We start from the raw sequence: 25,968 nt of genomic DNA on the forward strand, positions 1-25,968 counted from the left end.
GTACATGACTCTTTCGGAATTATGGTTTTCTCAGGGTATATGCCCAGTAGTGGGATTGCTGGGTCATATGGTAGTTCTATTTGTAGTTTTTTAAGGAACCTCCATACTGTTCTCCATAGTGGCTGTACCAATTCACATTCCCACCAGCAGTGCAAAAATGTCCCCTTTTCTCCACACCCTCTCCAGCATTGTTTCTAGATTTTTTGATGATGGCCATTCTGACTGATGTGAGATGATATCTCTTTGTAGTTTTGATTTGCAATTCTCTAATGATTAATGATGTTGAGCATTCTTTCATGTGTTTATTGGCAGTCTGTATATCTTCTTTGGAGAAATGTCTATTTAGGTCTTCTGCCCATTTTTGGATTGGGTTGTTTGTTTTTTTGTTATTGAGATGCTTGTAAATTTTGGAGATTAATCCTTTGTCAGTTGCTTCATTTGCAAATATTGTCTCCCATTCTGAGGGTTGTCTTTTGGTCTTGTTTATAGTTTCCTTTGCTGTGCAAAAGCTTTTATGTTTCATTAGGTCCCATTTGTTTATTTTTGTTTTTATTTCCATTTCTCTAGGAGGTGGGTCAAAAAGGATCTTGCTGTGATTTATGTCATAGCATGTTCTGCCTATGTTTTCCTCTAAGAGTTTGATAGTTTCTGGCTTTACATTTAGGTCTTTAATCCATTTTGAGCTTATTTTTGTGTATGGTATTAGGGAGTGTTTGTTGATCATTTCTTTTGCTGTGCAGAAGTGTTTTAGTTTGATGTAGTCCCATTTGTTTATTTTTTATTTTCTTGCTTGTGCTTTAGGTAACATATCCAAAAAATCATCATTGTCAAGAACTCCTGTTAAGAAGATTTTCCCCCTATGATTTCTTCCAGGAGTTTTATGGTTTCCGGTATTACATTTACGTCTTTAATCCATTTCGAGTTAATTGTTGAGAGTGGTGTAAGATAGGGGTTTAGTTTCATTCTTTTGCATTGAATATCCAGTTTTACTAGCACCGTTTATTGAAGAGACTATTTTTTCTCTATTGAGTATGCTTGGCTCCCTTGTCAAATATTAGTTGACTGTGTATGCATGGGCCCTCAATTCTGTTCCATTGGTCCATCTCTTTGTTTTTATGCCAGTAGTATGCTGTCTTAATTACTATATTTTTTGTTTTTGTATAAATGCATATACATATTTTAAAATTGCATAAATTTACATATAACATTTAGGTGTACAACATAATGATTTGATATTTGTATACATTGTGAAATTATGACCACAATAAATCTAGTTAACTTTCATCATATGGTTGCAAAAAACTTTTTTTTCTTGTGATAACAATGTTTAAGATCTACTTTCTGAAAAACTTTCAAATATCCAATTCACTATTATTAAGTATAGTCTATAGCTATAAACTATAGCTTTTTAATATAGTTTGAAATCAGAAAGAGTGATGCCTCCAGATTTCTTATTCTTTCTCAATATTGTTTTGGCTATTTGGGGTCTTTTGTCATTCCATACAAATTTTAGGATTGTTTTTTTCTATTTCTGTAAAATACTCATTGGAATCTTGATATGGATTACACTGAATCTATAGATGGCTTTGGGTAGTATGAACATTTTCACAATATTAATTCTTCCAATCCCTGAACATGGGATATTTTTCCACTTACTTGTGTCTTCTTCAATTTCTTTCAACAATGTCATAGCTTTCAGTTTAGTGATCTTTCGTCTCCTTAGTTAAAATTATTTCTAAGTATTTTATTGTTTCTGATCCTATTGTAAATGGGATTGTTTTATTTTCAGATAATTTGTTGTTAGTATATAGAAATGCTACTGATTTTTGTATGTTGATTTTGTATCCTGCAACTATATGATATTCGTTGATTAGATCTAACAATTTTTTGGTGGAATCTTTAGGAATTTCTATATAAAAAATCATGTCCTCTGAAAATAGAGAAATTTTACTTCTTCCTTTACAATTATGATACCTTTTATTTCTTTTTCTTGCCTGATTGCTCTGGCTAGGACTTCCAGTTCTATGCTGAATAGGAGTGGTGAGAGTGAGCACCCTTGCCTTGTTCCTGATCTTTCCACCCTTCACTGTTAAGTATGATGTTAACTGTGGGCTTGTCATATATGCCCTTTTTATGTTGAGATATGGTTCTTCTATACCTAAATTATTGAGAGTTGTTATCATGAAAGGATGTTGAATTTTGCCAAGTGCTTTTCCTGTATCTATTATGATCATATTGCCTTTACCTTTCATTCTACCAATGTCACGTAACACATTTATTGATATACATATGTTGACTCCTCCTTGCATCCCAGGGATGAATCCTACTTCATGGTGTATGATCCTTTTAATGTGTTGCTGAATTTGGCTTGCTAGTATTTTGTGGAGAATTTTTGCATCTATATTCTTTTTTTTTTTTTTTTGCGATATGCAGGCCTCTCACTGCTGTGGCCTCTCCCATTGCAGAGCACAGGCTCCGGACGTGCAGTCTCAGCAGCCATGGCTCACGGGCCCAGCTGCTCCGCAGCATGTGGGATCCTCCCGGACCGGGGCGCAAACCCGTGTCCCCTGCATCGGTAGGTGGACTCTCAACCACTGTGCCACCAGGGAAGCCCTGCATCTATATTCTTTAGGGATATTGGCATGTAGTATTCTTTTCTTGTAATGTCTTTCTCTGGATTTGGTATCAGGGCAGTGCTGGCCTCATGATTTTTGAAGTCTTCTCTACTCTTCAATTTTTTGGAAGAGTTTGAGATTAATGGGCATTCATTCCTCTTTAAATGTTTGGTAGAATTCACCAGTGAAGATATCTGGTCCAGGGCTTTGCCTTGGAAGTTTTTGATTACTGATTCAATCTTCTTACTGTTATTGGTCAGTTCAGTTTTTCGCTTTCTTCCTGATTCAGTCTTGGTAGGTTGTATGCTTCTAGGAATTTATACATTTCTTCTAGGTTGTCCAGTTTGTTGGTGTATAGTTGTTCATAGTAGTCTCTTATGACCATTTGTATTTTAGTAGTATCAGTTGTAATGTCTGAGTTTTCATTTATAATTTTGCTTATTATTTAGGTGCTCTTTTTAAATTGTTTAATCCATTGGTTGTTCAGGAGCGTGTTGTTCAATTTCCATGTATTTGTGAATTTCCCAGTTCTCCTCCTGTTATTGATTTCTAGTTTCATACCATTATGGTCAGAAAATATTCTTGGTATGATTTCAATCTTTTAAAATTTGCTAAGACTTATTTTGTGGGATAACATATGACCTAGCAAATGTTCCATGTGTGCTTGATAAGTCTGTGTATTCTACAGTTGTTGGACGAAATGTTCTATATATGTCTGTAAGGTAGAATTGGTCTATAGTGTTGTTCAAATCAGCTGTTTCCTTATTGATTCTCTGTCTGGATGATCTATCCATTGTTGAGAGTGGGGTATTAAAGTCCCTAACTATCATTGTGTTGATGTTTATTTCTCTTTTCTGTTTTGTTAGTATTTGCTTTATTTATTTAGGTGCTGTGATATTGGGTGCATAAATATTTACAATTGTTATATCTTCTTGAATGACTCCTTATCATTATATAATTACCTTCTTTGTCTCCTTTCACCATTTTTAGCTTAAAGTCTATTTTGCCTGATAAAAGTAAAGTTACCCCTTCATTCTTTTGATTACCATTTGATTGAATCTTTTTCCATCCCTTTACTCTCAGTCTATTTGTGTCTTTAAAGCTAAAGTGAGTCTCTTGTAGGTAGCATGTTTTTGCATTCTGTTTTGTTATCTGGTGTTCAGCCATTCTAATTTTTTGATTGGATAATTTAAATTATTTACCTTTTAAGTAATGATTGTTAGTTTAAGGACTTACTATTACCATTTTGCTAATTGTTTTATGACCATTTTGTAGGTCCATTATTCCTTGCTTCTTATCTTGCTATCTTCCTTTGTGATCTAATGACTTATTTTAGCTTTGTGCTTTGACTCCTTTATCATTATCTTTTGTGTAAATACTACAGAATTGTTTTGAGTGTGATTACCATGATGCTTCCTTAAAATATCTTATAACAACACCCTATTTTAAGCTGATAACAACTCAACTTTGATAGCATTCCTAAACTTTACACTTTTACTGACCCCTCTTCACATTTTAGGTTATTGATGTAACAATTTACTTATATTTTATATTATGTATCCAATAATGAATTATGGTAGTCATGATTATTTTTAACACATTTGCTTCTATACTACAATTGTAAGTGAATTACACAACACCATTACAATATTAGAGAATTTGACTTTGATTGTATATTAACCCTTAGTAGTGAGTTTTACACCTACATTCATATGTTTTTATGTTATTTATTAGCATCCTTTTATTCCTGCCTAAAGAGCTCCCTTTAGCATTTCTTGTAAGGCAGGGTAATCTGATTATTTTTGAAATATATAACACATACGCATAGGACAAGACTGTTAGGATAAATAGTAAGTTATATTTGCTGATGATCCCAAAATTATTTAAAAATATTTAATTTTTTCTCAGTTTTACTTAATAATATGGTAAATATCAATCAATATAACCCACATATAAACTAAAGCTCCTTGGGGTCCTCAATAATTTTAAAAGTGCAAAAGTCTTCTGAGACCAAAAGTTTAAGAACTGCTGCTCTAGGTGAATCTCAAGCATACACATGAGCTGGGTATCTGTGATAGCCTTTAAGCCCTACTAGACAAAATCTATGACATGGGTTTGCACAGAGGGCAACTGGAGTGAATATTAGGAGATCTAACTGGGTCCCGGTGTCTGAGCTACTGCTGATTATAGTGTGCACATAAGCTAGGTGTCTGTGATATTCTTGGAGATCCAGAAAGACAATATATTAGAAGAACAATGACAGATCTGCTGGCCAAGGTGCTGGGGTAAGTGTCAGGAGAGTTTCCTGGGTCCCATGGCCAGAGGCATCACCAATGATAGGACATTGGGTGAGTCAATTCCCTTCTACAGGCCCAAACTGATCACCAGGTTGAAATTGGGGAAGCTGCCCAGCTGTCCTGGAGTATTGTGGAGACCCACAGGATCCCAGCTGGGAAAACACTCTGGGTTCTCAGCAGGGTAGGTAGGAAGGAAGGAACTCTGTTAAAGCCAAGGAATTATTTTAAGTATGGATGGAAGAGTTTAACAAAACAAAAAGAAAGTTGCATTCTGTTGCTTACTCTGATGTATTGATAGAAAGAAAAGAAGGAGCTCTGTTGAGTGCAAGGTCATCATTAGCTCTTATTATTAATGTTATTTATTGAAGTCCATTGATGCAGGTAGAATACTAAGGTCACCTAAAATAACGAGTCTCCTGTCTTCTAGGGAACTAGGGAAAATCACTAGCATCTAGTGTCTCTGTGTGCTATGAGTTTTCTACTTTATTATCACTCGGTTTTGAGAGGTAAATTATGTTCTGACTGTTCTCATTCTTTCAGAAGTAATTTGGGTTTTTAATCCTTTCCTTTGCCTGAGGCTATTTTTAGTCACTGCCCATATAGGAGTTGTTTTGAAGTTATTAGGAAGAGTTAATATGGATATAACTGGCAAATATACCCTCATTTGGATTTTTGTGCCTATTTTGGAGAACTGTAGGAAAATCAAAAGAATCTGATCCTATTTTGTTTTTTAATGGCAGCATCTAATTTCTAGTCCATTCTTTGCACTCAACAAATGAATTTCCTCATATTTGTCCACTCATTAACCAGTAGATATTTACTGAGCACCCACCAGTGACAAAAGGGCAGTAAAAGATAACATGATAAATGTAACAGAAAGTGTTTCAGGGTGATGAAAATAATGATGTACCAGGTAGGCTGCCACTTTACAGCTGTGCAACCTTGAGCAAATGACTTTATCTCTGAAATAGTTTCCTTTAGGGAATATGATTGAAAATGGTGAAATGAGATGCCATAAAGTGCTTAGCACGGTGCCTGGCACATGGAAGATAATTAAAAAATCCTGCCCTCCCCTCAACCCTGCTTTTTTGCTCTAATTGCTACACCTCTTGGTACTTGAGGAACATAAAGTACGTATCCTAGATTGAATTTTATTGTGAAAAGAATAAGCACATTACAGTATTGTCATTAACATATAGTTACACAACACCCCAAGAAAAGCACATTACCTCTGGGGTGTTGCGTATCTATATGTTAATGACAAAGCATAGGCACCATACAAGTTAAGGTTTAAACCAGCCAGTCCCTGGACCACAAAAAAACTGCTATGTATAAGGGAGGATTCATTGAGCATTAAGAGCACAGTCACTGAAATTAAACAAAACTATATGGGAATTCTGGCTCTGCCACTACTTAGCAATAACCTTTTAAAGGTTTCTTAACTTTTTTCAGCCTTAGTTTCTCCATCTATCAAATAAGGACAATGGTAAATACATCGGAGATTTTGTAGAGTCAGGAAGGGAAATAAGAACACATTTACATTATATATGACCTTCAGCACCATTTTTGTGTTGTAGAATGATTAGGGTGATATTGGGATAGGGATGAAAATATCACCCATTTCCATGTAAATGGTGTATGTACATTCCTGCTTCCTGTTTTCTTTTCTGTTGGTTGTATCCTTCAAGTAACAGAGAAACAGGATCCCACAAAAGAACAAAGCAAAATAATGATTCTGCCAAACAGGACACTATAATGAGAGGCAGGAAATCTGGGTCCCAGGGCTATATTCACCACATTCTCACATTATGCCATTGAGTAAGTCATTCCACCCTTCCTTGCTTCCATCAAAACAGTAATAATACCACTTAGACCTGATGGCCATCCAGAAGAAGCATAATGAAGAGAAACTTGCTCAGTTTTATACTAAAATAATTACAAGTCTAGAATAATTAAAACCAATGAAAGTATATATAATTTAATGAAATAGAGTAGAAAGCCCAGGAAGAGATCAAAGTATTTATAAATGTATATTATGATAAAGTGGCATTTTCAAGTTGCTGGGTGAAGCAAACAACTTTAAAAATACTTCTATTAAATATTCAAAAGAAAATAAAGTTAGATTTCCTTCATCACAGCATATTATATAGGATATAATGTCAAATGATAAAAGTATTATTTAAAATCATATGTTCATTAATATACCAATATTTAATTTTAAAAAAGCCCTCAATTATGCCTATACATACAGAACATTTGGGAAAAAGTTCACATATGCAGTTTGAATTGGTTCATTTGAATCATGAAGTTTACCTGATGATGGGGTGTGTGAATGATGACTGAAGAAGGGACCTACTCAAATTCAGTGCATTGTTTCTATCACAGTTTGAAATATCTCGAAGATGTCCATTCCATTCAAGAGATTTTTGTCTCAGTAAAATTCCTGGTGGCAAAGGCTATCCAAGGAACTAATATTTATTTCTCAACTTACATTTTACAGATGAGGAATTGTTTTTTCAATATCTAGGGCCTTGTACCTCATTCATTCATTCCTTTATTCACGTAAAAAAAGGAACCCTCAGTAGTGACCAAGTGCTCAGTTTTTTACATTGTAGGATTTTAGATGGTAGTGAGGGTCTTATGGCAATTATTAATCAATTGTGTTCCCTGATACTGAAACCATATTACCTTAACCAAAGGGTGAGAGTGTACAGAATGTCAGTTTCAAGGGAGAAGAAGAAACGTCTTCGTTAGTTGCTTTTTGTTCCAGTCACAGAATAATCCTAACTGTCTGGGGAGGAACGACTCAACATAAAGCCACAACCATTTAACAATTTCTGTGTGGCTGGCGAAAGATAAAAACATAATAATTTTTTTATTCTCTGCTTTTGACAAGACTTGATACAGTCATCTTTTAAAAAAAAGAAAGTCTGATATCTGAATGCAAAATAACTTTTTGTGTTGCCAATAATGTATGCAATGCCTATCTGTGAACTTCCACTTCCCTTGATCAATTCCTCCAGGGAACAAAGCAGCTTTTCTCTTCCCATTATACACTTTCTGTGTTTATGTTAATCAGGTTTCTTGAGTTCTAGCTGTTTACAAAACTTACAAATTCCTGTAAGTCTCGCAGCATCTTGGGAGATAATCCCCCTTAATCATCTTGATGAAGGAAGATTCTGGCTTGCTTAATTAAACATCTGATTTACTTTGGGGATTACTATAGGTTTTAGCTCATATTTATGCCTTCCTTTTTATGATATTTTTGTAATTCCTAGACTAATATGGGTACTTGAAACTTGACTTTGTATCTTGCTCCAATAATTCACCCCTAAAGAAGTACTATTTAACTGATATTTTCTTTATGGGTATATGCTCATCAGTTTGTATAACAAATCCTTCCTTATCAGATCTTCTCCTTATGTTATAACTTTATTACAGAAGTAGTATTTGTTTACTTAAGAAAAATTAAAAATAAGCTAAATAAAATAATAATAAAACACTCATGTCTCTCCAGCTATAATCAGTTGGATTTTTGGTATGTCATTCCAGTTTCTCTTTTTGCATATAACTATTATTTTTAAAAAAGATCATGCTTTAGTACATATAGATGTCTTTGATTATTTTTAACTGATGCATAATATCTCATGTTATGGAAATACTATAAATTATTTACCTCATCTCCTATTCATGGATATCTGGAATATTTCTAGTTGTTAAATTACAAACAATGCTGCAATTAACATATTTACACATAAATTTTGCTTGTTTTTATGAATTTTTCTGTAGGACATATATCTACTAATTTATCATTCAAAAGTATGAACATTTATATTTTACTAGATATTGGGAAATGACCATTAAAATGACTATATCAAATTATCCGCCTCTACCTCCAATAGTATATGAAATTGCCTGATTCTTTGCAACAGTGGTTTTCAAATTTGACTGCACATTAGAATCACCTAGGGAGTTTTTAAAAAAATTATCAGCACCCAAGTTCCTCTCCAGACCAATTAAATCAACATCTCTGGGAGAAGAATCCTGGGCGCCTGTATTTTTTAAATGTTCTCCAGGTGATTATAATGCAACCAGGATTGAGAATCACTGTTATGCTTTCACCAACAGTGAAAAATGTTTTACTCTGACCTAGAAATTCTATTTCTAGAAAATTTTCTAGAACACTTGGGCAAATGAGTGTGTGTACAGTCCAGGGCTCTACCTTTGGCAGAAAATAAGGTAAGGGAGTTGAGGACCCTGGTATTAAAATAGCAGAAAATAATGAATTTGGGGCTTGTATTCAAAACCGCTACTTACTCTGGTCTGCCATGGGTGTGACATCTTCCTTCAAAAATAGAATTTGTGTAAGTTCTCAGACTACATATTTGAAAGCATTGTATAGAGCCTTCAATAAAGAATGTAAAGCCTGAACACAGGGGAATCTTTTGGGAAACATAAATCATTTCCTTCAACTGAAAAAACTTAGTAGACACTGATAATGTCAGTCTTACAAATATGTAGAAAGGCAATTCAACCATTAGATGCAGATTCTTTTGAAAGATGGATGGATATCTATAGAAGTGGTCACAAAAATTTCTAACTGGGGAAACCTTTTCCCAAACACACTCTTACTCATAACCGCAAAGTGGAATTCCCTGGTGGTCCAGTGGTTAGGACTCCGCACTGTCACTGCTGAGGGTGCGGGTTTGATCCCTGGTTGGGGAACTAAGATTCCACAAGCCGCACAGCTTGGGAAAAAAAAAATATATATATATGGCATAACCGCAAAGTGAAGCTGCTTTGATTGAAGGTGCTGTGGAACACACAGAACCAACACATGCACCCTCCCCTGATCCTCTGCAGTGCCTTCTGAAGCATTTTCAGATAATCCTAGAAGTCAAGGAAACATAGATTGAAAACCCCTGTCCTGGGGTAGAGCATCCCACTGGTATACTAGAAGTGGGTTATAGGTGTATCAGAGATACTGCTTCCCTCAATGCTCCGAGTAGTTGCAGCAGGGAATGCAACAGTGACTCCAGCTAGAGTCACTGGGGCTGATGCCTTTAATGGAGAGCAAATGTACAAACATGATCATTTTCTACGTGTGCCATTACATGATAAAGATTAGGGGGCACTGATCCAGAGAACAGAACTATTCAGTATATAGCCATGGCTATAAAATAATGGTTCTGGTGTTCTTGTGTGACTCAGAAACTGGTTCTGAAAGTAGTTTCAATGTTTCAAACAATTACAGCGTAAGTGTAGGGCTTTCCATGGGGGCCATTGTAAAGAATAATATTCATGGGCGCTTACAGTTTGATGTTTGTTAAGGAGTACAATCAATCTCATATCATATTGTCATATTGTATAGAATCAAGATAGTTCTGATAAAAGATTAGTGCTTCATATTCTTAAACCACAATAGCATAGCTATACATGAAAGTTACATAATATTTCATGGGCCTAGAGGAGTCTACTGTACTCTTTCCAATGCAACATTCACTTTCCATTGTCATGTTAAAATGACATTCCATCATCAAGGAGGAGAGGGATTAGCACTTTCTTGATTCAAAGAATGCACCTGGAAACACATTTCATTCTGCATTACTATTCCTCCCAACCATTGCTACCATACTAGGCATTTTGTCTATTCTTGACATATTTTAGAGTTTTCACAAAGTACCTAACTGGGCTGTGGGGAGTAGAACAGCAAGTTTCCCCTGTCCAGATGGAGGATTAACAACTTCTGGAGAAAAAAATTTCTACCCCACGCTTTTATACTGTGCTTTATTTTGAATACCACAACATGAGAACAGCCAAGTTTAGTTTGCTAAATGTTCAACATGCACAACAAACATTTTTCAAGTTTCTGGAGTTCTCCTCTCCTTCAGGGAAACTTTGGCAATGAGTATTGAGAGGGACGTGGCACCTCTAGGAAAGAGGTAGCCAGAGATTCTTTCAGATTTGCTGACAGGGTATGTAACACTGTCCAGCTGAGAGTACGTGTCCAGAGATAAGCTAAGAGGGTCCTATGAACTCTTAAGGCAAAATCTGCATGTTGGTTTACTAAAGATGTTTTATCAACTCATGATTAATTATGATGATGTTTTGAAGCTTATTTTATAAAATAATGACCAATCTCTTTAATCTGAAGAACTTGAAATATTTATATCATCTTTATAAGGCTATAACTGGAAAGCAGTTTTGCTCACTGCAAAGCTTGTGCTTGTCTCAATAATAATAACCCCCATTCTGTCTTGAGTTGTACTTGCATGTACATATCAGTTGCCAGTCTACTGACTGTGGTTGTTGCCTAAGGGTGGGTCCGTAAGAGAGTTCAAGACCTAAACTCTGTAACACAATGTCAGCAAGCTAAACTCTTCACTCTTCTGTTTTAAATTTAGTTCACAAAGTGTAAAGTGGTACAACTTTTCTGTTCTGGTTGTCAGTTGGTGGTACTTGTCAGGGCTTGAATCTGGAGATCATATGGGAGGGGCAGCAATGAGGGGGCATGAGTAAAATAGGCAAAGTGATGCATGCATGTATATACTCCACTCCTTCTCCCAGTAGGTGATAGGGTCCATCCTTACATCCCTAGAATTAACCCAATGGAATATAGAGGTGCGATTTAATTGTCACATTCATATACAGAATATTATGTAGCCTTTAAAATGTTATAAAAACAACAGAGATGATTTTTCTGCCTCTGAGGATAGCAATGATTGAAAATATTGATACTGAATGTTGATAAGAATATGAAGAAATAGACATTCATGCACCATGGGTTGAGGGGATATATTTTGAAGGTCAGTAAGCAAATATATGTAAAAATTTGAAAATATCCATGAGAAGAAGAAAATCAGCCCTTGACATCCATGAGCTGGCCCAGCATTCTCAGCTAAGGCTTGGTGTTCTCTTGTCGAATATAAACAATTTCACAGAACATTAACATCCGATAAGGCCACTCTGCGACTGTGATATATCACGACAAATGTAATCATGTAATCTGTAATCATGTATGAACACAGAGAAACATTGTCCCATTCACAAAAATGGCCAAATATCCTCCTATTCTGGCTAATATAAGTGGCTGCTGCTTCTTTACCTATCACAACTCTAGCCTTGTCCTAGTCTTCCCCATTTGTAGAACAAGATTTATTTAGATACCAAATCATAGAATTACAGTTGACCCCTGAAAAAACATGGGGGTTAGCGGTGCTGACCCTCCACGCAGTTGAAAATCTGTGTATAACTTTACGGTCGGCCCTCCCTATATGTGATTCTACATCCACGGATTCAAACAACCATAATCATGTAGTACTGTAGCACTATTTATTGAAAAATATCCACTCAGTTCAAACCCATGTTCTTCAAGGGTCTACTGTACTCATATTTCCTGACAGCTTTCAATCTACAGCAAAGCCTCACTTCCTTAAACCCTCCTCCAAATCACCTAACACAAGTCCTAATCCTAAAATAAGTTGTTTCTAAAACCCCCTTACTGAAGCACCCCATGATTCCCCATGGTGTGTGCTCTTCCTCTCTATAACCTAACTTGTTCAAATATTGGTGGTTTTGGCTGGAGGGCATTGCCATTCATGATCTTTGACAAAGTGGCTCTATTTGAGGGCATTACCATTCATGATCTTTGACAAAGTGGTTCTATTTCAAGGAATTTGTTATACAGAAATATTCAAACAGGCATGAAGACATAAACAATGATGCATCACTTTTCACAGAAGAAAAAATATAAGAATATGCTAAAGAATAAGAATATGAAAGAATAAACTAATAAGTATGTTGCATAAAAACTATAAAACGCTGCTGAGAGAAATTAAAGGAGACCTAAATAAACAGTAGATTCAATATTGTTAAGATGTTAGTTCTCCCCAAATTTATCTACTGATTCAAAGCTATCCCAATCAAAATCCTGGCTGGAGATTTTGTAGAAATGGACAAGCTGACTCTAAAATTCATATGGAAAAGCAAGAGTAAGAATAACCCAAATAACTGAAAAATAATAGAGGACTCACACTGCCTGATTTCAAGACATTATAAAGCTACAGTAATCAAGACAAGGTAGCATTGTAATGAAGATACACAAGTAGGTCAATGGAACTGAATAAAGAGTCCAGAAACAGACCCATTACATACAGAGGCAACTGATTTTTGACAAAGATGCAAAGGCAACTCAGTGGAGAAAGAAGAGTCTTTTAAGCAAGTGAGACTGTACCAACTGGATATCACTATGCCAAAATTGAACTTCAACCTATATATAAGGTGCACCATATATAAAAACTCAAAATGGATCATAGACCTAAATATGAAACCTAAAACTGTAAAACTTTTAGAATATAGGATACAATCTTTATGACCTTGGTTAGGCAACAATTTCTTATATTTAACACAAAAACACAATTGGTAAAAGAATTGTTCTTCATTAAAATTAAAAAGTTCTGCTTTCCAAAAGACATTTTTAAGAGAATAAAAAGACAATCCACAGACTGGGAGAAAATATTTGTAAAACATATATCTAATAATACACTTATATCCAGTATATATAAAGAACTCTTAAAAATCGACAATAAAAAGGAACCACTCAATTTAAAAAAATTGGGCAAAATATTTATACCTACTTCACCCAATATATATGGATGGCAAATATGCATATGAAAAGATGTTCAACATCATTAGTGATTAGCGAAGTGCAAATGAGAACCACAATGAGATATGGCTAAAATTAAAAGACCAACCATACCAAGCGTTAGCAAGGATGTGGAGGAATCAGAACTCTCATGCACTGCTGTGGGAATGTAATATGATGCAACCATTTTGGAAAATGTAAAAGTTAAATGTATACCTCCCATATGACCCACATCCCACTCCTAGGTAGTTATCCAAGAGAAAAGCAAATGTCCATACAAACAGTTCTACAAGAAACAGTTGTAGCAGCTTTATTTGCAGTAGCTCAAATCTGGAAAAAACCCAAATGCCCATCAACAGATGAATGGATAAACTGTGCAAACTGTGGTATAGACATATAGTAGAACACTACTTGGCAATAAAAAGCAATGAACTATTGATACACAAAACAACATAGATGGATCTCAAATAATTATGCTGAGTGAAAGAAGCAAGATCCCCTTCCCTCCAAAAGAATATATGCTGTATGATTCCTTTTATGTAAAACTACAGAAAATGAAAATGATTCTATATTGTCAGAAAGCAGATCAGTGGTTGTTTGGGGACAAAATAGGGAGAGGTGGGAAGGAGGCATTACAAAGGGGCATGAAGAAACTTTTCAGGGTGATGGGTATGTTTGCTATCTTGATTGTGGTGATGGTTTCGTGTCTGTATACATATGTTAAAACTTACCAAACTGTATACTTTAAATATGTGTGGTTTGAGGTATGTCAATTATATCTCAATAAAGCTATTAAATAAAAGCATGTGGTAGATCTGTATAATACTAAATTGGAAAGATAACTGAAAAGACAAAAAGGCAAGTTGCAGAATACTGTAGTTCTATTTCTGTAAGAGAATAAATTTATGCATATTCTTTATTAAGATGATATGCAATGAAAGATTAGGGCACTATGCACCAAATGTTAACACAGGAAAAACATTAAGAGATTCAAAAATATTTGTAGAAGCCTATTTATTGATATGGAAAGATGGTCACAATATACAGTTAGTTGGAAGAAAGGCAAGTTACAAACAGTATTTACAGTATGATCTTGTTTTAATTTCTTAACTGTTTAAAAATCTCAAAGCATATAACCCAATATTTTTACACACTGAAACATTCTCTTCAGCTCAGACCAGGGGTTGTAATTCCTACCCTGAGTCTATAGCTATAGCCCAAGTCCTGGGAATGCTTTCTGGACCACAGACTTCCAGGAATCACTATCATGTAGATTGAGGCAGCAGCTCCTCTCTTAGCTTTCCTGTTTTGTGTTGATGAAGCTGCAGTTCTGGGCCTGGGCCTAAATTTCTCCAATTAAGTTTATCCTGTACAGTTTTAGCTGGTACAAATGCAGAGAGTAGGCTTGCCTACTAGTAAAAGATAGAACCGTTTATCTTTTCATACGACACACAGGAGAATAAATTATAAATGGTAAACAAATTAAGGTATAATTTTGCAAGGAAGAAAAAAGCAATTATCCTTTAAACTGTAAGGTATGAAACAATGTACAGAATGATTCCAGTTCTTTATTGAAGAAGATAGGAAGGACACATAGCAAATTTCAGTTGTTTGGCTCCAAATCTACATCTCATTCATTCAACAGTTTGGGGCACCTACTGTTTCCCAGACACTGCCAGTTCAAATCCATACACTCATCCCAGACTTTTCTTCTTACTCCAGCAAGGTTTAGCCAAATGCCTAATGGACATGTGCATTTAGAGGAAGTTAAGAATTGCAAGACTGGCAGGGACATTATCTACAGCAAAACTGAATCATTAAAACCAGTCTGTGAGCCTTGAAGGCTGCCACACAAAAAGTGGAAGAGGACTATTAGGTAGTGCAATGAGAGCGGGTTTTGGTATCAGACAAAACAGCTATGCCACACTTGCCTGCTGTGGGAATCTAGGAATAAGTATTCAACCTCCTTAACTGCCATTGGAGGCAATCCAGAATAACGAGTTATAATCATAAAAAAAAATACCAGTACATAGCTCAGAGAACCATTGTTGAGAAGAAGAAACCTGTAAAATATAATGCCAACACAGTATCTGACATGAGTAGGTACTCAGGAAATGTTTCCTCCCTACATCTACCTCCTTTCTCTTGTGCAAGATTACTTGACATAAATGAAATAGCCTAACAATATAGGAGTTATAAATGTAGTAGCAAAATAAAAGATGAATATTACATTTTATCTGAGATTCAGGGCCATTTGTGTGTTGTAGAATGAGTTATCTGATGCAGGTAGAATAGGGGAAAAACAGTAATTCCTTTTACATTAAACAGCCGGTAGCAACCCTGCTTTCTTTACATATTGAGAGTGCACATTTGGCAATGAGTGTGTGTGTATACATATATATATGTGTGTGTGTGTACTGTTAGATATCTTTTTGTGTGTATATGCCTTGTTTCTACAACTAGATTATAAATTCAAGGATATTATCTTTTTAAATCATTTGAAGCTGCAAATGGATCTAAGCAGATACTAATGAAAAGTTAGCTTACTTATGATGCACCAATTTGCTATCTTAAATGTTAAAAAGCTCCCCATCTACACAAGAGAATAATCAACAGATGTTTTCAACTCACAATGAAATATTAATTTGATACCCCAAAATGGTCTAGCTCAGACCTAGACTGTCACAGGTAATATTGTGTTAAAGATGTAATTTATAACATGCACACTGTAATAACCAAAACATTATGCATGGCTCTTTGGGAACACACAGCCTGTTAGAGTTTGGAGATTGTTCAAAGGGTTCTCTTTCATTTCTAGCTCATTTTACATTGTTTCGATGATCACTTTAACTTCACGGAAAATGGCCATGAGTGTATTATAACTCAAATGATCAACAACTACAATTGAGCCCTTTCTGATATGCTCCTTTATGTTAATAAATATGGCCACAGCACTAACGAGATTGGCTTTTGCCTCTTTTTGGTTAAAGATGAGTTTTAATGCTGCTAATGCTTTTGTATTGATCATGTCTCTGGCTGCAGTTGGATTTTCAGACATATTCAAAAGTACTTTCAAAACAAGATTTCTGGTTTTACGATTTCCCAGGGAGAGCAAATGAAAAAGCTCTGAAAAGTAATTGGCAACAATGTGGTGATGGTTAGAATCAGTAGCCAGTTGTCCTAGTATCTTTAATCCGGATTGCTGTCCAGGTGAGTTCAAGGGAAAAGACATGGTTTCCTTACACATATGCTTAACATGTAATTCAACCTTGCGTTGTCTTTCATCCCCAGAGGGGGGATTCAGAGTAATTACAGCCTTTTTTCTCATTTCAGAGGAAGGAAAACTAAGCAAGCTTTCAATAAGTGTCACTACACCCACCTCATTAATGAACTCTTGGGCAAATGGATGAACATTAATGATCCCCATTGCAATTTGAGCTATTTTATGAATGAGAGGATCAGTAGTTGATTTAAGTAAGGTAACAAGTTTTTCAAACTCCTCAGAATCCATGTAGCATTCCATTTTGCAAGGGCAAGCAAATGGCTTAATCCCATTTACCTCCCTGATCCTGATTTGGCGTCTAATCTCCTCTATGGTCTGGATACAAGGGTCAGAACCAAATGGGTACTCAGAGACAGGCTGTGAGCTTGAGGGGGTGCTCCTAGAAGGGCACGCTGTTGCCACAGGCAAAGAATGGGTATTTTCCTCAGCGGAGGCCAGGACAACATATGAAGGAGGCTTTTTCTCAAATGGGACTTGGGATCTAAAGCCTAACACTGCTGGAGTTACAGCAGGAGCTTTGGGCCAGATAGTTACCTCAGACCAGTCCTTGGGCCTATCTTTTTCATTAATTTCATCCACAGGCTGGGGCTTAATTATCCTGCTCACAGGTCTAGGGTTAGGGTCAAAACTAGTTTCATCTCCATCCCAAAACCAGCTCCCAATAACGTTCTCCTCCTCCTCCTCCTCAGCCCCTGGCCTAGCCTTGCAGTTGGCCCCAGCCACAGGCTCCAAATTCTTAGCACAGGATGGGGGACAAATATCAGCTTTACCTTCATCCTTAGCACTGAAACGATTACCAGCCTCTTCTCCATTCCAGAACCAGGAACCAACACTGGCTTCTTCCTCAGCCCAAAACCAGGTATCAATACCAGTCTTATCTTTACACGTAGACCTGGACTCAGCACTGGACTCAGCACTAGCCTCAGCCACAGAACAAAACCGAGATGCTCTAGTGGCCTCATCTTCAGCTTTGGGACTGAAATCTGCCAGAGCTCCTTCCTTCATCTCAGTAACAATCTTGTTCTTAGACGCTGCCTTCACCTCTGCCACTGGATCTTCCTGAGTCCCTGCCTTGGCTACTGCTTTGGCCTGGGTCTTGGCTACAGATCTGACTACGCCAGTAGCCTCCCTCTTGGCTTCAGCTTGTACACCAGCCCTATTTTCAGTTTTGGCCTTCTTTTTACTCTCATTCTTTCTACTCCTATTCTTTCTACTTGCATTCTTAACCCCAGCCATGGTTGAAGCCCAGTTATGTAGATAGCTCTATACAGTCTTGGCTTTGGTTCTCAATATGTCCCAGGTCAGTGTCTTAATATTCTTTTACTGGGTTGAAGGTGATGATCTTCTGTCACTTCAAGGCCACCACAGCCACCACTGGAGATAGGCCTGAGGTGGAAGAAGAAAATGGGCTTTGAGTCTCTTCCAACTGTGCTTTTCTATGCAGAGAGCCACAGAGGACCTGTGAAAGTAGAGATAGATTGTGTGGTAGGAGAAGTAGAGTAGTATAAAACTCTGTTACCTCATTTTATCCCTTCCACAGTCCCACTAATGCCCAACAATGCCCTACCCAGGCACTTCCATACTCTTTTCTCTGCATCAAATAGGAACAGAGACGATGGGAAAGCTTGGTGAAAGTGAGAGAGGCTAAGGAGTGTCCAGCCCCTTTGGTATATACCACTATACTCTATAGGTCTATCTGGTAGGCCTCACACCAACCTGCACTGATCTGGTGCAATTTTCCCCTTTCTTGCTTCCAGTGTTGATAAGCCCTGTAGTCGACTCACAGGCAGACCTATGGACAAAAACACAGGAGGGATTGGAATTTTAAGTATTTGGTAGACAGACATGCATTCTGGCTTCTAAACCCAATACCTGCCTTTCCAAATCTAAGGCTTTGTGAATATAATGTTTCTGGCCTCCTTGGTCCTCCTCATGGCTTCCTTCCCCACTTCCTAGGTATCTATCAATTACCCTATAGGCACAATCCTGGCTCACCCTAGCCCCATTTCTTATACATAAATGTGAGGGCAGAGGTGTGTGGGAAGTTGGAAGACAATGGCTCCAAGATATGATCTGCTCTTACTTGCCAACAGCCAATTCCCATTCCCAATCAATAGGGGTGCTCATGCTCACACTCACCTTGGATCCAAATGAGTAGCTTTTGTCCTCTTTCTTAATCAAATTCAAAGTGAACAGCTACCTGCAGATTTCTACAGTACTCTATAAAGGAACAAACCTATGGATAGACAAAAAGAGGAAAGAAAACAAAAGAGACTGAGATGGCCCAACACCCATGACAAATGTTACAACATATGCTTCTGTACATTCAAGGCCATGTTAAATATCTCCCACCTGTCTTCTCCTCCCAAATGATCCCCCATCCACTCCCCAAAGACCTGCAGCTTGTCTAATCACACCTCCCAACACTAAAGTCAGTCATTTTCCTAGCAGAGGCCACACCTTCCTTGAACAAAAAGATGAGGTGCAAGAATGGGTAGTGGAACAACTGTATTTAGAAGACAGGCAGTGAACATAATGGGGACTACTATTTCAATACCATCTTGCATGCCCCTGCCTTTTCCCCTTCCCCACACATACATAGTTCCTATATCATTCACCACCTATGCCAGCCAGCCCACATAGCAGGTGTCCTCAGGAGATGCTACCCTTACCACTACAGAACAGTCCACTAGCTGGAGAAGAGTCACGCCCTATAGAAAGAGAAGCGGCATTCAGCAAAACACCAAGAGAGTATGTTGACAATGGTAGAAAAGTATCAGGTTAGCGAACAGATTCCAGAATTCAGGTCCTAAAACCTCCTTTTGAAGAATCAAGGAATAAGTAAATAAATGTCTCTCAGGTCTCAGAATTTCCCAGGAGCTCCACAAAATCTTCTGTGGGACTGCTTCTGCACCAAAATGAGAGGGGGCTGTGAAGGGTAGCTGGGGTTTGGGTTTCCAAAAACAGAAAATGAAGATGCAAACTGACTTCACGCGTTCTAAATTGACCCTTCAGAAAAATTTCCTCTCTATTCTGAAGAGCCATGATCACACCTTAACATATTAAAGTGGGCTAGGATGTTGAGAAAACAGATCCCAAATGAGAAAGATGGATTAATACATTATTTATTTACACGGATCCTTCCTGTGAAAGCCTATTGACTCCTCAACCTGCCATTTTCTTGCATTTAATTGGGTCCAAGACCTAAATATGGAAGGCAACAAAACTGCTGTATTAAGAGGCACATAAACTTTTCATTTTGGTGTCTTCATAATCTACTCGCTCAGTTCCCCTTTCACGGAATGTGCCAGACCTACCGGGCACACAGGACACTCTGGCATCAAAGAGGCGCCTGTGCGAAGGGACAGCACCCGGCACGCGGGGTCCCACAGACCCCTTTCCAGAATCAGGGCCCGGGCGGGCGGCCCCCCGCGCCCGCCCGCTCGGCACCGGGCTCTGATCGCCACCCCAGGCGGCCTCTCCGACGCCCCCACCCCGGCTCCCCTCCGCCATTTCGCCCGCAGCAGCCTCCCCCACAGCCCTCTCCTGGCACAGGCACCGTCGACGGCGGAGCGCGGGCGCCCAGAAAGCCCGCCGGGGAGCGGCCGCGCCGTTCGCCTCCCCAGGATCCGAGGAAAGACCTGAGGCCAAGACCTCGCGCCCCAGGACCGGTCCGCGCCGGTCGCCGCCCCCTCAGCGCCAGGGGTCCCCCAGCGATGCGCACCTCTCTCAGAGACCCGCTCCGACCCGGTTGCCTCCCCCTCGTCAGGCTGCCAGGGTCCGTGGGGCAGGTTGTGAGCCGCTCGTCGCCCCCGAGACACCCCCACTTGCCTTCGCAGACGCAGGGTCCCGATGGTCGGCCTCCCCCTCCTGTCGCAGCTCCTCACTCGGATTCCCACCGCTCGCCGTGCGGGCAGAACGGCAAAGAGGCGTCCTGCCCCCCGCGCGGCTGCGCCAAACCAGACAGGGGCTACGAAGGCTGCGGCACCAACCGCTCGCGGCGAGGGTGTCGGGAAGGGGGCGGAGGGATACGGCACGAATGGGCTCGACGCCCCCTCCCAGGCCCACCGTAGTTCCGACCCAGAAAGGGGCGGGGCCAGGAGTCCCGGCCTCAGGGGCGGGGCCCGCCGGTCCTCCGCGGCTACTCTTCGGGCGACCACCCTTCCCACCCCGCACACTTCTGGCACCGCAGCGTGTGGGGCCAGCGGGCGGTGGGCAGTGGGGGCTGGGGTTGGTAGGGTAGGGAGGGCCGCGCTGGAGGGAGCAGCGGATGGATACAGATCGTCCCGGGGTGTGTGTGTGTGTTGTGTGTGTGTGTGTACCGGACTGATCGGAGTCCGCCCCCCTACCCTCCCCCATCGCGCGCGCCATCCTCCCTGGGCACCAGTGGCAGAGGAGCTGTGAGGACGGCCCTCCCCGGGTCTGTTTTACACCTTCTGGGGCCGCGGGCGGGAGGAAGGTGGGAGGCGGCGCCCGTGGAGGCTGAGCCACTGCCCCTCTTCTAAGGGAAGGCAGCCCTAGACAGACCTCTGGCCTGAGGAAACAAACCACCTGTCTGCGCCAGTGTCGTCATCCTCTCTGCCACACTGCCATTTTCTCAGTCGCAGTGATAGCACGGTAGCACACTTTGCCATTTCGCCGCCCCCGCAGTTGCCCAGGAAAGAGGGCCTTTCCCTCTCAGGACCCGCACCGGCTCAGACAGTCCTCCCTGTCTCTCATCCCATAGCCAGGTGTCAGGCACCAGGTAGGGCCGGTCCTGGCTTCTCTTCCCGGGTTCTGTCAGGTATTCTCTTGCAGTTGCCTTCAAGTGCTCATCATCTTTGGCAGGGTGGGAATGTGGCAGGGATTAGAACCAACTGGGATCTCACACACTTGCCATACACACCAGTCTAGTTTATCTATTAACAAATAAATTATACTTATTTTTAATTCCAAAATCTGCATTATATCTGAGCCTGGTTCTGATGATTTGTGTCCTTAAATAATGCTTTTTCTTGCCTTTATTATGTGTTATAATTTTGTGTTGCAAGCTGGATATGATGTGTTGGGTAATAGGAACTGAGGTAAATAGACCTTCAGTGAGAAGCTTTATGTTAAGCTGGTTAGCAGTTGGGCTGTGTGTAATGTTTGCTGTAGCTGCAGGTGTCAGTCTTCAAATTCCTCTAGCGTCTTTATTTTTGTCTCTCCTCTTAACTTTGTGTTTCCCTAATTACATCTTGCAGAGAGAGTCTGCATCTTGCAACTCTTTCAGCTGCACTCCATTGTTACTACACTGGAGGCCTGTTAGCATGTGGAGGAGAGGAAGTGTTATATAATCTTCTGGTTAAATTCCAGTCTTTTGTGGGCCTGTCTCTAGACTGTGACCTTCACAAGTGTTTCTTTAGCATCTTTCTCCCCTTTACAGGAGAATGGAAGGCTAGAGTGTGCTGGATAGGAGGAATGCCTTTCCCTCAGCTGGAATAAGGCTCTGGGAAAGTCTTTTCCGCTGGAGATTAGGCCTTTGTTATGGAGAAGACTCGGGGGTGTATTTATTTATCTTTTTTTTTTTTTTTTTTTTTGCTGTACGCGGGCCTCTCACTGTTGTGGCCTCTCCCGTTGCGGAGCACAGGCTCCGGACGCGCAGGCTCAGCGGCCATGGCTCACGGGCTCAGCCGTTCCGCGGCATGTGGGATCTTCCCAGACCAGGGCACTAACCCGCGTCCCCTGCATCGGCAGGCGGACTCTCAACCACTGCGCCACCAGGGAAGCCCGGGGGTGTATTTATTGAGTGTACACTTCCCCTCCCACTGCCAGAGCCCTGAGGAGATCTTTCTGGAATATTCACTATGAGAACCTGCTGGAGTTCCTGGAGGTAAAGCCCACAACACTGCTAAGACTGCAGGTCTCTAGGGGTTTCTCACTCTCCTGCTATTCCACCCTCAGTCTCTATCAATTTGTCAAAATTCCCACTTAAGTGTTCTTACCTGTTTATGTCTCTAGCAGTTTCTGCTCTATGTAAAGAGATATAGGCTGTGACTCTCTGGATGTCTTTTTCCAGAATTTGGGGTGGTCATTTGCCCTGTGACCTCAGTTCTCTGATGGGTTTAAGATAAGTCATTGATTCTCAGTTTGTTCAGCTTTTTTTCTTGTAAGTACAGGAACAATGACTTCCAAGCTCTTTATATGTCAGAACTGAAACTGGAAGTGTGTCCTATGGATTTTAACAGGATAACTAAAGACGAATGAACACAGCTTTCATCCTCTTCTTTTCAGCTGAACTTCAGATCTGGGAATAAAGTTGCCCTTGAAAGCCTAGCTGCTCCATAAATATCTGCTCTTTTCCCTCCCAGGTATAGAAAATTTACGTGACTCCCTGAACCTGGCATCTCAGCCCCCAAATTCTTAACGTGGAGTGCAGATTAGAATTCAGACTTCCTGAATCAAAGTTCCTGGTGGTGAGGTCTGAGCAACTGTGACTTAACCCCAGTAGAAAAGTCATCTCAGTTACCACCACCACCACCATGAAGCGGCAGTGCACTATACTACTAGGTGCTTGCTTAGACTAGAGTTACCAGTTTCTGATCGCTGGAAGCATTTTCTAAAAGGAGGCTGCATGGTAGAGTACAGACTTTCTCCCCTGGGCTCTACTCTGGGACTTAGCCAGACTTCAGAGCCAGGCAGTCCAAAGTTTAAATAGAGATTTTACCACTAACTATTTGTGTCATTTTGGAAAAGGTACTTAATGTTTTTATAACTCAGTTAAGTCATCCCTCAAAGGGGATTGGTAATAACTACTTCACAGGATTCTTGTACACACTAACTGAGAAACTATCTGATATTCTGAAATATCTGCAAGTGTCAGGTCTTTCTAGTTCCTATTAAAATTGTGATCTAGTCATATTATGGGGTGGGCTGGGGAAAGCAGTAAGAGTAGATGAAGTAAGTCAGAAAGAGAAAACCAAATACCGTATGCTAACACATATATATGGAATCTAAAAAAAAAAAAGGTCATAAAGAACCTAGGGGCAAGACGGGAATAAAGACGCAGACCTACTAGAGAATGGACCTGAGGATATGGGGAGGGGGAAGGGTAAGCTGGGACGAAGTAAGAGAGTGGTATGGACATATATACACTACCAAACATAAAATAGATAGCTAGTGGGAAGCAGCTGCATAGCACAGGGAGATCAGCTCGGTGCCTGGTGACCACCTAGGGGGGTGGGATGGGGAGGGTGGGAGTGAGGGAGACGCAAGAGGGAAGAGATATGGGGACATATGTATATGTATAACTGATTCACTTTGTTAGAAAGCAGAAACTAACACACCATTGTAAAGCAATTATACTCCAATAAAGATGTTAAAAAAAAGAGTAGATGCGATCTCCACGGTGGCTTTTAGAGGTCATGATTGCTAAGACATCACCGCTGTGCTCTTTCTTACTGTAACCTTGGTGCTTTGTATATTCTGTGTTGCTTAACATAACCCTTTACTAAAAGAACATCACTTTTACATAAGTATGCCTCCCTCCTCCTTGTAGTGATGTGCCACAGGGAGGCTGATCCAAATTCCAGAGGTGAGTCTGCTTCGTCTAAGGATAATGCATCCCCTTGGTACTCTGGTTCAGGAATGGCTGGTGATGTAACTCTGCTCAATGAGACATGAAGAAGAGAAGATTGCAGAAGGATTTCTGAGGAAAGTGTCCTCACTCATAAGACAAAGCCATCAGTAAAGGTATCTCCTTTTCTTCCTTGGAAAGTTGCTTGACTCCTTGCAGCCATCAAGTTTCCAGCCTTAGGATGGAAGTTGATATTATGAATGGCAGAAGAAAGTGATGGATAAAAGCTGAGTCCTTAGCTGAATCAAACAATCACCAAGACTTCTCTGCCTCAGTACTTCTGATCTGTGGATAATAAATTTCCTTATTAAGTTAGTTTTAGTTGAATTCCTTGTTATATGGAACAATCCTAAATGTTATGTATGCTCAGGCACAAAACAATGCTTCGGTGAGTAATAGTTCCTGACTTCTGTCTGTCAGTAAGCCCTACCTCTTAAAACCAGTGGCAGAACTCATGTTTCCACGTGAAAGGAAAACTGTAGATTCTGAACATCTTGCCTAATGATTGCTAGAGGTCTGACAACTGTGATTGGCTTCTGTTTTAGATTGAAAAGGAAGGCTTCAGGCAGAAAACCTAAACCTTACTTATCTAGGGGGTTCAGAGGTACATTAAATACGTGAGCTTATAGATAAGCCTAGTTGCAATTCAGAGAGTCATTGTGTGGAAGTGCACCCATGTGAAATATCCATAGTGTAAAGATATCAAAGGTTATCTGCTTTCTATCCTGAGGACTGTACTGAGGTTGAGAAAGATAAATTCATAGTGTCAACAGCCAGAAAGTTTTGGTTAACTTTCCCCAGGTGCACTGTACTAAGCAACACAGGTATAGAAAGAGGTGGATATTTGGGATTTATCAAGAGCTGAGATTTTGCCAGGACAGTGGAGCCAGGCGCTAGAGGATGAGGTAGGTGAGTAGTAAAAATGATGGCCCATGATGGCCCATTAAGTTGGGAAGGAAGGAAAATCCGGAGTATGCTGATTCACAGGTAGAAGGGGATAAGGGGCAGGGAGTCTAGCAACACTCAGGTTCAAGTTTCTTTATGATGAATAAAGTACTTTGCTACAAGCTGTAAGGAGGAGAAAATCTGATGATGAAGATAGTCATGGTGATGATGGCAGCTTTTAGTGATAATTAGCGCTAGAGGGATATATTGGGCTGGCAAAAAAGTTTGAATGAACTTTTTGGCCAACCCAATAGATGTAGTGTAGTGGCAACACATGCCAGCTCCAGATTCAAACTACAAAGGTTTGAATCTCAGCTCCTCCGCTAATCAAATCAAGCTCTGCTAACTGAGCTTGCCAAGTTACGAGTCTGTGCCTCAGCTTCCTCATGTGTAGAACAGAGACAATAACAGCATCTACTCTATACAGTTGTTTTGAGGATTAAATAAGTTAATATATTTAGAACCCTTAGAAGAGTATCTGGCACTTATAAAGCACTCATTAAATCTTGATATTAACAATAAGTACAGTCACCCTTCCATATCCCGGGTTCTGCATCCACAGATTCAACCAACCAGGGATCAAAAATATT

At 39.8% G+C, this 25,968-nt stretch overlaps 2 protein-coding genes across 2 annotated transcripts in view; both read right to left on the bottom strand.

Moving 5' to 3' along the window:
- Positions 1 to 14,495: 14,495 nt before the first annotated feature.
- Positions 14,496 to 18,346, bottom strand: GPRASP3 (G protein-coupled receptor associated sorting protein family member 3). Its single transcript, XM_089904252.1, has one exon. The coding sequence runs from the start codon at positions 18,073 to 18,075 to the stop codon at positions 16,381 to 16,383; it is 1,695 nt and encodes a 564-aa protein (XP_089760378.1). The 5' UTR covers positions 18,076 to 18,346; the 3' UTR covers positions 14,496 to 16,380.
- A 650-nt stretch (positions 18,347 to 18,996) lies between these two features.
- The window catches only part of ARMCX5 (armadillo repeat containing X-linked 5), a 149,686-nt gene continuing 142,714 nt past the window's right edge, over positions 18,997 to 25,968 (bottom strand). Inside the window, exon 6 of the mRNA XM_089904261.1 lies at positions 18,997 to 19,075. The gene's annotated coding sequence lies outside the window, so the exon portion shown is untranslated. The remainder of the gene's footprint in view (positions 19,076 to 25,968) is intronic.

This window comes from Delphinapterus leucas, chromosome X (assembly GCF_059928025.1).
Source record: "Delphinapterus leucas isolate spDelLeu-1000000601 "Yukka" chromosome X, BTC_Dleu_Yukka2, whole genome shotgun sequence".
NCBI classification, from domain to species: domain Eukaryota; kingdom Metazoa; phylum Chordata; class Mammalia; order Artiodactyla; family Monodontidae; genus Delphinapterus; species Delphinapterus leucas.